General features: G+C 38.2%; 2 protein-coding genes across 2 annotated transcripts in view; one reads left to right on the plus strand and one right to left on the minus strand.

Moving 5' to 3' along the window:
- The window catches only part of rsrc1 (arginine/serine-rich coiled-coil 1), a 202,106-nt gene that overhangs the window by 26,783 nt on the left and 160,992 nt on the right, over positions 1-14,331 (minus strand). Inside the window, exon 7 of the mRNA XM_022678771.2 lies at positions 13,080-13,148. Coding sequence (XP_022534492.2) covers positions 13,080-13,148 — 69 coding nt within the window. The remainder of the gene's footprint in view (positions 1-13,079; positions 13,149-14,331) is intronic.
- On the plus strand, positions 8,854-9,768 carry LOC107197871 (gamma-crystallin M2). Its single transcript, XM_022678772.2, has 3 exons — positions 8,854-8,956; positions 9,094-9,336; positions 9,421-9,768. The coding sequence occupies exons 1-3, from the start codon at positions 8,948-8,950 to the stop codon at positions 9,694-9,696; spliced, it is 528 nt and encodes a 175-aa protein (XP_022534493.2). The 5' UTR covers positions 8,854-8,947; the 3' UTR covers positions 9,697-9,768.

Below are 14,331 nucleotides of genomic sequence, written 5' to 3' on the forward strand. Positions count from 1 at the left end.
ACAAAGCGGAATGCATCATGCGAACGTTTCCAGATAAAATGAAAAAGGAGCCATTCATTAATCAGACAGCATCTATTGCACTCCCGCTCGTCTTTAACAAATTGTTAACTCAAACAGCACAAATGAATGGAAATACTGGCAAAGCTAACAACAAAGTTTCTAATTAAGGCTGCCGTGGAGAATTCAATTAAATTTGGGCCTGTTTTTAATTCAGGCTATACATCTTCCCTCAGACAAATAGACCTGGGTGTTGGGGGCTCTCTCTCTTATTCTGTTTTATCCATCTATCTATCCATTTACACTGATATGCCAAATGTCATGGGACATATGACTAGTATATGCACTGCACAATGGCCAGCTCACTAACAAGATAACACCTCACCACTTATACAGACATTCCCTGAGGTAACACAATATAAATGACTGATTTTCATACTGCTGTCCCATGACTTTTGGCATGTCTGTTTCTATCTTTCTACATATCTATCTATGTAAACAAAGATCAATAAAATTAACCATTATTATTTATAAACACATTTATTTACTTATGCAGCTATGAACAATTAATCATGATTATTACACACAACAAACCTTAAGTTATTTGCAGCTTTAATACACATCTATAAAATGTGCTGTCTTTCTTCTGTGCCGTCTTATTCTTCTTAAGACATATGTTTTTTATAGTGAATGTTTAAATGTAAATAAAAGAATCAATGTAAGAAATGTAAAATGCAATTGATATTAATTAATTAATTAATATTATTGATGTAAATTAAAATACTATTATTTACTTGTATGTTTGAGGGGAAATAATCCAACGTGGGGCGCTGGAATAAAAAATGCATGACAGATTGAAAACAAGAAGAAACTTTTTTTTTTTACTTTATTCTAAATATCTCAGCTTGGTTGTAAGGATTTCTGAATTAAAACTTAATTAGCTGAATATAAAAGGGCCTTTTAATTGTAGTTTCTATGGTCCAGATTAGTTGATGAGTGTGTTTACTTGCCGCATTTTTTCCCTCTGTTTGGTTTGGTTTCACACAAGCATAAAACTTAAAAGTACCAAAAAAAAACAAGTAAGCACATTGTCTCCTCTGATTGGTCATAGCTGTCTGGTGTGGGAGCAAAAAAGCAAACATAGCAAGAAGATTCTGTGTTCCAGTCCATATATCTGTGCAGTTTGAAGATGCTTTAACACAGCACGCTGCGCTTTCAAACAGTGTTTTCATTGAGACATGCAGCACAGCATATTAAACAGCAGTGAACGCTGCACGGGACGCGCTTAGTGTGTAAACAGCATGGAGCAGCAGAGACTGTGTTTGTTCATAGCAGTATACTATCTAGGTAAGAGATCAGATTAAACTGGGAACAGATCACGTTTTCACCACAAACGCTTCGGAAAGGGGTGGAGCAAATTACAGTGGAAGTTGGGATCAAATTTGGTGCTGTAATTAATTGCATTAAAAAAATAAAAATGCTGATTCCAAATCAACAACCCTAATTTTATCGTAATTCAATATTTCAATAATTTGACCCCACGGACACATATAGCTATAAAAAAATGTGCTGTGTCTTTGCCAACTAAAAGGGAAAAAAGGTGTTTATGATTTGATTAATTGTGATTAATCACGCACAACAAAGCAATTAATCGTGAAACTACATTTGAATCAATTGGCAGCCCTGATATGCAGACATATTTTGTATGAATGGTCGTGTGATTGACAACAGAGCTTGTTAGAGTGAGTTGAGGTGTTAATAGATACAGGGGGCGGGAGATTGTGTGTGTGCGTGCACGTCTAAGTGTAGGTGTGTGTGTGTGTGTGTGTGTGTGGGTACTGGCAGAGAGCAAATCCCATGTGAATATTTAATGGCAGGATAATTCCGGAACACAGGCACACACAGACAGTTACACACCCGCACCCATGACCTGCCCGACACACAGCGTAATTAAGAAACAGTTTTCCCCTTTTCCGTGGCAAAAGAGCAGGCCACAGTGTATCTGGCTCTAATGATATGGGTTAAAAGCTATTATACGCCTCATTAAAATATATGATCTCCCCCGTTTAGCCCGTGATGGGGACAGGATTACATCTCATGCTAGCTCTCAAGGCCTGACCACAAACAAATGGAAGCTATATGCAGGAGAAACCTGTACACAATGCAAACACCACGATTGATAAAATTAGGTATACATAAAGAGATGGAGGCGATATACTAAAGGCAAAAAAATATATATATAAGTAGATACATTTTTCTTGCCCAAAAATATTACATTAATCTTTTACAATAATGACCCAAGTAGGAATGTTTAACTAACCCCCCCACAAGTCTGTTTTCCTACTATGAAAGTTAGAAGAGCCTCACAAAGCCCAAGGTTCCAAGGAGGCTGCACCTCAGAGCTTCTATTCTATCTTCTATTAGATCTGTCAGCAGTGCTAGCACAGTTACTTTGAACAACAACCAACAACCTACCATGAAATTGATCATTTTACTGATACAAACTCAATGTGTGAGTGTGTGTGTGTGTGTTCAGCTAATTTCAAGTGCTAATTTTAGTCTGTTAGCTTGTTAACTTGCTTGCCTGTTGTTATTTGGGCTTCTCCCAAATCTTCTTAACCGATTATCTGCAGCTGATTCTAATTTTACATATTTAAAGTTGCCATATTGTGAGAGTGTCCTTAAGTGTTCTAAGCATTTCTATTATTGATCCTTAAGGATATTTCTTAACTTGTTTTACCTTAATCTGTCAATACTGTTCCAATTTACAAATATCAAGACATTTAAGTATGTTTGTACTTAACAAAATGGAACTATTTTTTTTTTTTTTTTTAAATCACCCATTTTTCCCACCATTGAAAAAAAGACTTTGCCTAACTGTTTTATGTAAAAAAATATATATATGTAAAATTATGCTCATATCAGCATTAAAAATAATTTAATGCATTACATGTGCTGATGGTTGGTCATTTTTAAACAGTAGAGTGATTATTACACAAAGCAATCTCTGTTTCTATTAGCTCACCTTTACTGTGGGCATCTGTTTCACTGGTGTGCGACTGTCTTTTTATTTGTTTGCCAAATTGTCATTACTCAGAAAAAAATATTCAGCTCTTTAGATGTTTAGTTTAATATTTTCAACTGCAAAAATTTGGTGCATCCCAAAGAAAGTCAGACAGACAGAAAGTATGAGTGCTGCCTGAGAGTTTTATGAGCTTTTAAGTAGTGGAAGACAGAAATGGAAAGCTGGCAGAAAGGTTGTTAAGGGTTTGACACTCATTTCCATATCAACCACATGGCAGAGGCTCAATTTAACTCCATAGGAGCTGCAGAAAGGAAAATACAAGCAGTTACCCAAGATACACTTTTAATCTGGGCACAGGAAAAGAACATGGGTTCTAAATATACCTGGACAGAAGAACAATAGAAAAAAAAAAAAAAAAACATCAACAGAAATACTGCTAAGAGTTAAGAAAGCACTGCTCCCACTCACTGCCTGCAAATCTGTCTTTAGTGCAATATATAAAACTATACATAAAAAAATAATAATAAATAAAAAATGTAAGGCTGACTTCAAAATTAGAGCAGCCCACGATGCTGCAATGTAACGATTAGCTTTGAAACTAAATTTGCAAAATACATTTATTGATAAAAACCTAGAGAGAAGAAAGAAAGAAAGAAAAAAAATATCCCACCAAGCACCGCTTTCCTCTTTGTGGGTTTTGATTTTCAAACACTATGTGGCCTTTGACAGCGAGGCCGAAATTCCTTTTAAGTTCCAATAGAAAGTAGTTATGTTAAACGATGAGCGGGAGGTGAAGTATTGATCTTCGCTTGGAGAAGTGGCCTCCTCGTCGAGAGCAGGTCGGAGCGCGTAGTGCTGTTCTAATAACGTACATCTCCGCGCTCGCAGGAATCAAACGCTGCTTCGATCCGAATCCCGTCCGTCCGACAGAAATACACTCCTCTCGGGGAGTGGGAGGTACCCTATCTCACCCCCTACCGCCCCACTCTGCTCTCATTTCCTTCATTTCCGCAGATCAGCCGGAACTTTCTTGTTGTGTTGAACTCTCCCGGCTCCTGAGGGATGAGTGGGTAGACCCTCCCTGTGCCTCAATTCAGAAGCTACGCACTGTTTTGTTATATTATGAGCTGATGCAGTTCACTGACTGATGACTAGATGTTAGGGCAGCACCACCTCAAAATTGAATCCTTAAAGGCAGTGATACATTTAATCCAAATAGATCCAAATTAGTCATTTAAATGTTGTCCCTGTAAAAATAGTACCCTATAAACCTGTCCTAGAATTGATGGAATCACTAACAATGCTGACCTGGAACAATGATAAAACACCAAAGAACGAACACCAGAACTATCTGGTTCCAAGACAGCTTCTTCCCTCAGGCCATCAGGATACTGAACAGCTAATAGCATCACAGGGTATTGAGTTGTACAGTGCTATCCAACTTCTATCTGTGGAATTATTTTATTTTCACGGTTTTCACTGGTATCACTAGCAATGCTACCCTAGAACAATACTAAAACGGCTAAGCACAAACACCAGAACTATCTGGTTTCAAGACAGCTTCTTCCCTCAGGCCATCAGGATTCTGAACCGCCAATAGCAGAGTATTAGTCCAATTCTTCACAACTCATCTCATCTGTCTTTTTACACAAGATCTCCATTATCTTACCATACCTCACCTGATTTATTCTATTAAACTGCTGATTATTTCAACAAATTAAAGATTTAAAATGGTCAAGTATGAGTATGAGGTTCTGGCAAGAGATCTTGTGCAGCGTCACCAAGGTTCCATAGAGCATTAGCAGGGTCACGGCTTGGAGTGGAAATGACAAACACCATTCTTTATATACAGGGTTCTTGCACCATTTTAGTCAAATTTAATGCTTCTTAAGACCTTTTTAAGACCACAATAAATATTTTCTTTGGTCAAAAATTATTTGTTGTATTGGAAATCAAAATTTAACATAGCTAACATGCCACTAACGTTACTACTGTAGCTAGCTCTCCACTAACCTTATTTCTCTCCCTGGTAACGTAGCTAACTCGACACAAACGTTACTATGTTAACTAGCTCTCCACTAACCTTAGTTCTCTCCCTGATAACATAGGTAAATCATCACTAATGTTATTATATTAGCATGTTAGCTAGCTCACCACTAATGTTACTATACTATGTTAGCTAGCATTCCGCTAACCTTAGTTCTCTCACCAGTAATGTAGCTAGATAAGTCGCTGCCAATGTCAGTATGTTAACTAGCTCACTGCTAACATTCGCTAGCTCTCAGTTAACCTTAGTTCTCTTTCCGGTAATGTTAGGTAACATTAGGTAACTCACCGCTAAAGTTAGCATGTGCCCTTTCCGCTGGCATAAAACGCACAGTCTGAAAATTTAATACCAACAGCAAATTTACAGTAAATTTAAGACTTTTATTTTAAAGCATTTTTAAGGACCTGCAGGAAGCCTGATATAATAGTCAGTGGAGAATAATATTATCCCAAAGCTGGGGAGGAGTCAGGGAAGTTGCAGGTGTTGTAAGGTCATTTCCGGGGATTCAACCAGCAATCACATCTCTATATTTTAAGCCAAGAGTGCCTCTACCAAACAGTCTAATTGCAAAAGTATACCAATAATAAAGACAACAACTCATGTTTCAAAATACAAAAGAAAAGGTTGTAGGAAATACCAAACTAATCAGCAATCAAATGTATATATATTTTTTTCCAAAATTGCATGTATAGAATGCATTACTCAATTTGGACACATCAATGGTTAACCTAGATGAAGATAAGAATAAATTGAACAGGTGGGGGATTACCAGGCTCCAGTTTCTTTTATTGTAATTCCAGGTCACTGACACTGAAGGCTCAGTCCTAATGCTTAAAATATTTTGAAGAGCCACATATAGTTCAACTATTTCTGTCCTCGGCAAGACCGGCAAGACAAGCTCCTCAGCACTATACAGGATAAATCTGTTACTTTATAAAAAAGAAAAGAGTTTAAATGAAAAAATGAAAGATCACGAAGGAGACGAGTAGGAAGGAAGTCAATTGATTCCAAAAGGCGAGATTATAGCGTGAACTCCTGCTTAAGAAAGCCGCATGACAGGGAACCACGTACTGTAGCCCGAGGCTACGCGCTTATTTAACAGTTTGGCAATGTTTCCACTGATAGAGGAAAGGAGAAAGGAGAGCGCTCAGAGTGTTTCCTAAATTTCAAGCTCATTTCAGGCTTATTGTTTCTTTAATCTCAAAATAAAGCCCTACTCTAATTCCCATGTGATCATTACACTTCTTACAAATATAATGATCAGCACAACACCATAACAATCTCTTAAATAAACCCTGAAATTGAGATTGTTGTTGAGTCAATTTGTAGATTTGCAATACTGTTTTTAATTTGATGTTGATGGCCTTCAATCACAATTTAGAAATGGCCAGATGCCACTTTCAGTACAAGCTGAGGGTGCGGAAGAAGAAACTGATTGCCTGGTAGGAACATACTTATTCTCTGCAGTGACTTTATAGATGTGCTACCTAAAATGTACAGCATGGAAATGATGCTCTATTTAAACATCTCTTCTCTGTAGGATCTCCTTTTGCTTCAGGACTTGTACACATTCATAGAAAGACAATTCAAATGTTTAAAAAAATATATAAAAAATATTATACATGCATTATACAAACACTCAATGCTCAACAACTACCAAGTTTGGTGTCCAAAACATATCCTTAAAAAGAAGACAAAGGGAAAGATGAAGATGGAAAAAAGATGGATTAGACAAATAAAAAGATGGAGAACAATCAAAGCGAAGAAGAAGGAGGCAGATAAAGAAGACAAAGAAAATAGAAAAGGTGGCAGCAGATGAAGAAAAAATGGAAGACGACGGAGAAGAAGGCAGAGAATATGAAGACCAAAAAGAAGACAGAAGAATGCAGAGAACGTGAAGACAGTGGATAAAAAAGGCAAATGGAAAAGAAGACAAAGATGAACAAGACAAAAACATGAAGAGAAAGTAAAGGATGCCAAAACAACAAACAAGACAAAAAAAAGAAAAAAAAAGAAGAACAAGAGGACAAAGAAACCAAAGATGATGTGTAAGAAGATGATGATGACGACAAAGACAAAAATTAGAAGATGACAAACAGGACAAAGAGGATGACGAATTACAATGAAGACGACAAATAATAAGAAAAAGAAGCACCTCGCCACTTTAGTTCTGTGCTGCTGGAGCAAACTGCTCTGAATCAATTCCACAGCAAACCTGCATTGAATTTTCAGCAGAAGTTATGGTAGCTGATATCAAATCTGCGGAAAGTCTACCCACAGAAACTATTCAGCATTACAACTGTCAACTATCAAGCAGATTGAGTCTGGAAGTGAAACACCAGTCAAAAAGTCTTTAAATATGTTTTAGGATATTCCTTAACAACTCAAAGACACAGTGGCAGATACACAGCACCTGGTTTCACTTTCTTTGCAAGCAATTCGTTATCACATTCAGCAAATGACAGATGTACCACGTGGGCACAGATATGGTGCCTTCAACTTGGATTTCATAATAGTGGATCATTATTTAAATCATTATTTTTTAAAAACTGGAGCTAACACATCCTTAGTGCAGTTGATGTCACTTTTAAGATGTAAAGATATATAGCCAATCAGCAACCCTGATTGCTGATTTCTGAACGCCTTCATGAACATGGGTCTCATTCCCTCATATCACACAGCTGACTCAGGGATAGCCAATGTACACTTATAGTCAAAGAAATAGTTGCACTTAGGAGGAAGTGTCAGATTTCTTATGCGATTCAGAATGAAGACAAAAGTAAAAAAAAAAAAAAAAGAGACTGATCAGTGTAATGTTGGCACAGCGTTGTAGAGGTTCTTAATGGTGTCCTGCAATAATCCATCCCATGCAACTACTGCAAATATTCAAGCAGCTGCTGATTTTTTTTAAGTATGGGTGGAGTTTTTATAGTTCCTTTGATAGCATCCTATATTGCAATATATTTTCAACCAGGGATAAGTCTGGCGATACAGTTTGCCATGGCAACTCATCTTCTTGTATCTTCAGTGCAAGCTCTTAAGAGAGCAGCAGTATGTGGATGAGCATTGTCCTGTTGAAATTGCACACATGATGTTGTGTTCAGAACAGGTCGGGTTGCAGGACCTCACAGACATAATGTTGGGCTGTGAAAGTGCCTGATATGAAGACCAGAGGTCACTTGGAATTGTCCAAAATTGCACCCTACACTATAGCATCAAGTCTTCTGGACAACCAAGCTTCATACTTGTCTGTAAATGTCTTCTGGGTGCAGCTGATGCCCATTTATAATTTTGTCATTTGTCATCATTTAAAATGACAGGTATTAGGTACAAATGCAAAGCATTTTTTGATTATTTTATTTTAGAACAAAAGCCAAAACAATTGTGAAATGTTACCAGACTTTCCACCATGCTTAATTGAAATATCCTTCTGGAACCTGCAAAACGAGTAAACACATTCCACCACCTCTGCAAAATCATTAATCCTGGCCAATTGCACAAACTGCATTTGTGCAAGTTAAGGGCGCTCACGTGTTGCGCAACCGACAAAAACAATGCGGCCTACAGGATGCGTACATCAAAAGAGTGCATTTTATATGAGCTACAGTCGCTTTGTCTACGCAGCTGCATTGCCTATAGCGCTCATTCGAAGGTCTTCTGGAGACCAGGTCACGTGGAAACGTATTGAAAGCCCTTCAGCGCTCTATGGGCCTCTGGCTATGTTGCTGGGTCAGGGGTTTTCACAATGGGCGCCACATGTTCTTTGATTTTAGGCCACGTATAAAAGTAAGGGTTAAACCGTGCACAGTGTCAGCTCACCACTGCGACTTGCATTGACCAACAAGGCCAATCATCTCAGCATCACCATCACTGTCACCATGGGCAGGGTAAGCAGTAGTGAGCGATTACTGTAGGGAGCTGTGAACAGCAACAATAACAACTCCAAAGTTTAATGCAAAAGAAAAAAAAAACAGAAATCTAATCAAGCAATCTCAATGCATTTTTTTTGTTGCTCCCCACACAGATCATCTTCTACGAGGACAGGAACTTCATGGGCCGCTCCTATGAGTGCAGCAGCGACTGTTCCGATATGTCCACCTACCTGAGCCGCTGCCACTCCTGCAGGGTGGAGAGCGGCTGCTGGATGGTCTACGACCGCCCCAACTACATGGGCAACCAGTACTTCATGAGGAGGGGCGAGTATTCTGACTACATGAGCATGATGGGAATGAGCGACTGCATCAGGTCTTGCCGCCAGATCCCTATGGTATGTATTATCATCAAAAAAACACTAAAATATCTTAGCGTTTTGATATAAGCTCCTCCCACAAACAGCTATCTTCCCAAACAGTACAGGGGATCCTACAGAATGAGGATCTACGAGAGGGAGAACTTCATGGGCCAGATGATGGAGGTGACCGAAGACTGTGAGTCCATCATGGAACGCTACAACTGGTCCAGCGGCTGCCACTCCTGCCACGTGATGGACGGCCACTGGCTCATGTACGAGCAGCCCCACTACAGAGGCAGGATGAGGTACTTCAGGCCCGGAGAGTACAGGAGCTTCAGGGACCATGGCAGCATGAGGTTCATGAGCATGAGGCGCATCATGGACTCCTGGCATTAAAAGTCCTGTCGCATTCTTTTTTTTCACTATGTGAAGACCAGCAATTTTAAATAAAACACTCTGCAACAGTAATGAACAAGTTGGTGGTTGTGTTTATTTGCTGTGCAAAAGATATCCAAGGAAGAACACAAAATAAAATTCAGTTTTGTGAAAGCAAGGATGATGAAGGTTAAACAGGGTGCGGAGCTAAACAAGGACTAAACCATGTCACAAAAAGCCTGGTAAGACACAAGATGAATAGAGTAGATTTAAACAGGCTGGGTGGTACAGGCTCAAGGTTTTGTGGGCGTTTATGGATTCATGAATGCATAGCGATGTTGATGCCTGTACTGTAGATGTATTCTAGTCACAGATCTTATTTCCAGCAAGTCTGATCATGCAGAAAACTAGTTAGGTAGTCCAAGCTGTATCCTAAAAGACATACTTTATACATGCATTTCTGGACAAGCTGAGAGAAATGCAGAACAGTCCCTAAAAGTGAAAGAAGCATGTGGACTGAGGCAGTAAAGGTAATAAAGTGGATTTTACACAAATATGATTCAGATTACAGAAAAACTGCGGTGTAAAATTGACTTTTGGTGTGGTAAAACATAATAAAGAGTACTAATCTTTGTTGGATAGCCCACAATAGTCCGTTTTCCCGCAGCTTCTGTGCCGCCATCACTGTTATGATCATGACTTTACTTTAAAATGGTTACTTTACTTTAAGTAATTTATACCTCGTTTTATCAATGAGGTGTGGAGCTACTTTGAGCCTGGATAACGAAGTAAAAAGCGATTTATCTGCAGGGGCAAGTGGAGGCCCTGAAGTGCCCGTTGTAAAGGGCACTAGGCAAAAAGCACAAAATTACCGGATCTTGGAAAGCTGCAAAAGAGCGGAGGTGGGCTATTCAACAACACCAAGGTTAGTACACTTTATCATGTTTTACTACACTAAAAGTCAATTTTACACCGGAGTTCTCCTTTAAGAAGAATTACGCACTATTGGTGAGAATTTTCCTTTACTTTCTACTTTACCAGAGTTACATAGTGCAGTTGGCAGCATTCTGAATCAATAGTATTAACAATAGAGAGGCTATTCTGTGTATCAGTGGATCATCACATGATTTTAAAGAAGGTATTTTAAAAAGCTTCACTCTTTTGCTTTCACAGATCATATCTAACTTTAATGTAAATACAGAGGATCATACAGTATATTCAAACTGTAGGTGTCTGTTTATATATTAGGAATGTTTGGGTTTGTTTTTGCTGCTTGCGTTGCTTATTGCTTAGCACAAAATATTAGTTCCAAGTATACTCTTTTAACAAGCTAATTTACCATGATTATTACTTATGGCATGGCATTCTTAGCTAGTATTACAGCAATATATTCAGAGTGCCATTACTGTGTGATACTGGCACTTATGACTAAGCTCATCGTGAGGTCTAAACCAAATGTGGTAAATTAACTGTAATTCTTTAAGGTTATAGATGGCTACCAACATAAATTGGAAGGATTTAACAAGATATACACTGAGGGAGTGTCTAGGTGTAGAAAAAAAAATTGAAAGAAAATTGAACAAAAAAAACATTTATAATATCAAACAAAATATTTGATGATAAATGAAACAATAGAAATGATACAAAAGTACTTATATTTAAGTAAAATCTTACTATATTGACATCCATTCAAATTCAAAAAGGTATATATTTAAACTGTTGAGGCTCAAAGGCTATCAAGTGTTGTGATGTTCCACTCCTGTCATGCTGCCCATCTTTACTAGGCACAAGGGATACACATTTAGATGCTAGCATGATTGTCAAAGACCTGTACATATCTCATTCCATAACGTAACACACACACACACACACACACAAGCATACACACACACGCGTACACACACACACACACACGCGCACACACACACACACACACACACACACACACACACACACACACACACACACACACACACACACCGAGGGAGTGTAATCAGGCCATCACAGATTTCATTTTCTCATTCAGCTTTGCCCTACACCAGATCTAGACTTAATTTCATTATAGAATCTGAAGGCTTTTATTGCACCCATCACGTTTTGTTGCTCTCCAGCAAATTGCTCCTGACTTCATTTGAATACGTGTGTCGAGATACGCCTCTGGGACGGAGGGGAGGGCACATGCGCAATATTTACTATCTGCACAAGCCAGCACTTTTCTCCATTAAAACCCCCCCAAGTTCCGCATGTATATATGTATAACTCACTGATCTGAAATCTCCCCGTATCTCCATCAGCCTGCATATTTCTTCTGAAGTGATGGCACGCCTTAAAATGAGACTATAAATTATGACCTCAGGTTTTATTTATATATTTATTTAGCTGCCGATCACTCCGCCAACAACAGTCAGATCTAATGATGATGCTCTGGACAAGCAGAGCTGTCACCATTACAGAAACAGGCTCAATATATAATAATTTGCATTTGTAATGTATTACTAGCATGCAAATATTTTACATTCCGCTACTGCTGATCTTGTTTCTCTTTAAGTAAAATATTTTGGAATTGTGCACAGTTTATTTTTTGCACAATTAAGTTATTTTTTTATTTCTCAACCTTTAAAACTCAAACTAATTGAGTACATAAAGATGAATCAAAATTAGTTGTGTGTTTGTAGCAATATATCCCAGATAATTCCAGATTTGTTCTGCAACCCAACCTGTAATACACACAGTTACAGCAGGAACCTGAACTGTAAAAAAATGTTTTTATTTTTATTTTATTGTAGTTACCCTACACCTTATAGGGAGATGAAGCAAGGTAAAACTACATCCTCCACACTGGGGGTTAGTTTTAACACAGTGTTACAACAGAGCTTTTATTTATAAACAATAAGAGAACTAAAACATCTTTTCTTATTTGTAGAATTTCATTAAACCTGCTAATTCCAATTTATATATTAATGTACTCATGATCGAAAACACAACTGGGTTAGCTTTTATTTAATTTTTAATTTATTTAATAGATATATATAGATATATATATATATATATATATGTTGATGCCATGATGAACCCTTGTTTTAAATTATTTTTTTTTCTATGTAACCTTAACATTTTTTATATTCAAGCTTCCTGCAAGACATAAAAAAACTCTTGATTCTCAGTGTCACATATACATCATAGGAATACATCATAGAAGGCATTACCACCCAGAGTGGACAGTGTAGTGGATGGTAATGACCATGACCTGCGACATCTGCCCAGAACTGCCCATACGTGACTGACTATTATAATTAACATAAAATAACTAAGTCTAATTAGTACATTTTTAAGCTAACTTGACTGCACAAATATAAATATATATTTTTGGAAAGAATCTGGTGCAGAACCAGAATGAACCTTACCTTCCTCTTTCATCTTCTTTGCTTCCTCTTCCTTCTTTTCCTTGGCTTTCAGGATCTCATCTGTTTTAGCTGTAAAAGAAAGATCGAGCACAGATATAAAAACATGGCGTTTACAATATGTCAGCAGGTAGCACTCGGCATCATTCACAGCTGATCCACTGATTTCATTGCAGTAAACGGAGCTGGATCTGTTTTATTACGACACTCTTAAAGCCTGCACTGCCTCTTACCATAGATAAACATATTCACATTTAGGATAGAGCAGCTAGACCTGATACGCAATGTCAGATAATTGCCTACTAAAGAGCACTTCATTGTCATTACACCTACACTCTACTCTACTTATGAAACGCTGTGCAAACACGAGCATGAGTGTGTGTGTGTGTATGTGTGTTTCTTGTCTTTATTTCTTCGGTGCACACATCAAAAGCTGTTTGTTGGCACCCTAATTAAAAGCTTAAGAGCAATCCCAGCGCTGAGGAGACGGTTTTGTGTACGACTCTTTTGGCAATTCATTTAGGCTGTTGACTCGGCTTTCTCTCCTCTCCTCCGAATAATGAAGATGTTAGCGGAGATTAAGAAATATAGCGGGGAGTGTGGCGGGACTATCAATACAGCCTGTAAATTAATTACGCCTCTGTTCTCGCACATCATTTATTCCAAAGCGCTCGCGTCTCCCAAGAGCAATCCGCATTTATTGCTATTTTACTCGCTGATGAGCGCAGCCACGTGAAATTGAGTCCCTTATAACATTACCTCCAATGAGTTTCAACTTTTTAAATAAAGAGAGAGCCAAAGCAGGAAAACAAACGCGCCCGAGAGTCATTACGGAACGCGGCTAGAACTTAACCGGCTGCTTGTGTAGAGTTTGTCGAAATTTAAGTGGATAACATGATTGAGGATGATTGGATTACCAAAAGTGTCTTTTTTCCCCTTGTGTGTGGGCGTGGAAGGGATTAGGTGTCAAAGAGAGATCTAGGCCAGAATGTTACACCTTCAAACCCTGGACTAGTTTAGCTTAGCACACCCCCCTTTCCCAATTTACGCTTATAGCTTAAACCTAATATACTCAATTTCCCTCCAATTTAGCCTGGATGATAAGTGATGAGGAACACATTAGAGCATTACCTTAGGGCACTGTTAAGAAGGCTACATGACACCTACGTAAGGATTTTTTGTTGTAACTGTAAACACAGTTCTAGAGTGTCTGAATTGGAGAGAACAATCCAGAACAGTGTAAACACACGCACAC

Source organism: Astyanax mexicanus, chromosome 4 (genome assembly GCF_023375975.1).
Source record: "Astyanax mexicanus isolate ESR-SI-001 chromosome 4, AstMex3_surface, whole genome shotgun sequence".
NCBI lineage: Eukaryota > Metazoa > Chordata > Actinopteri > Characiformes > Acestrorhamphidae > Astyanax > Astyanax mexicanus.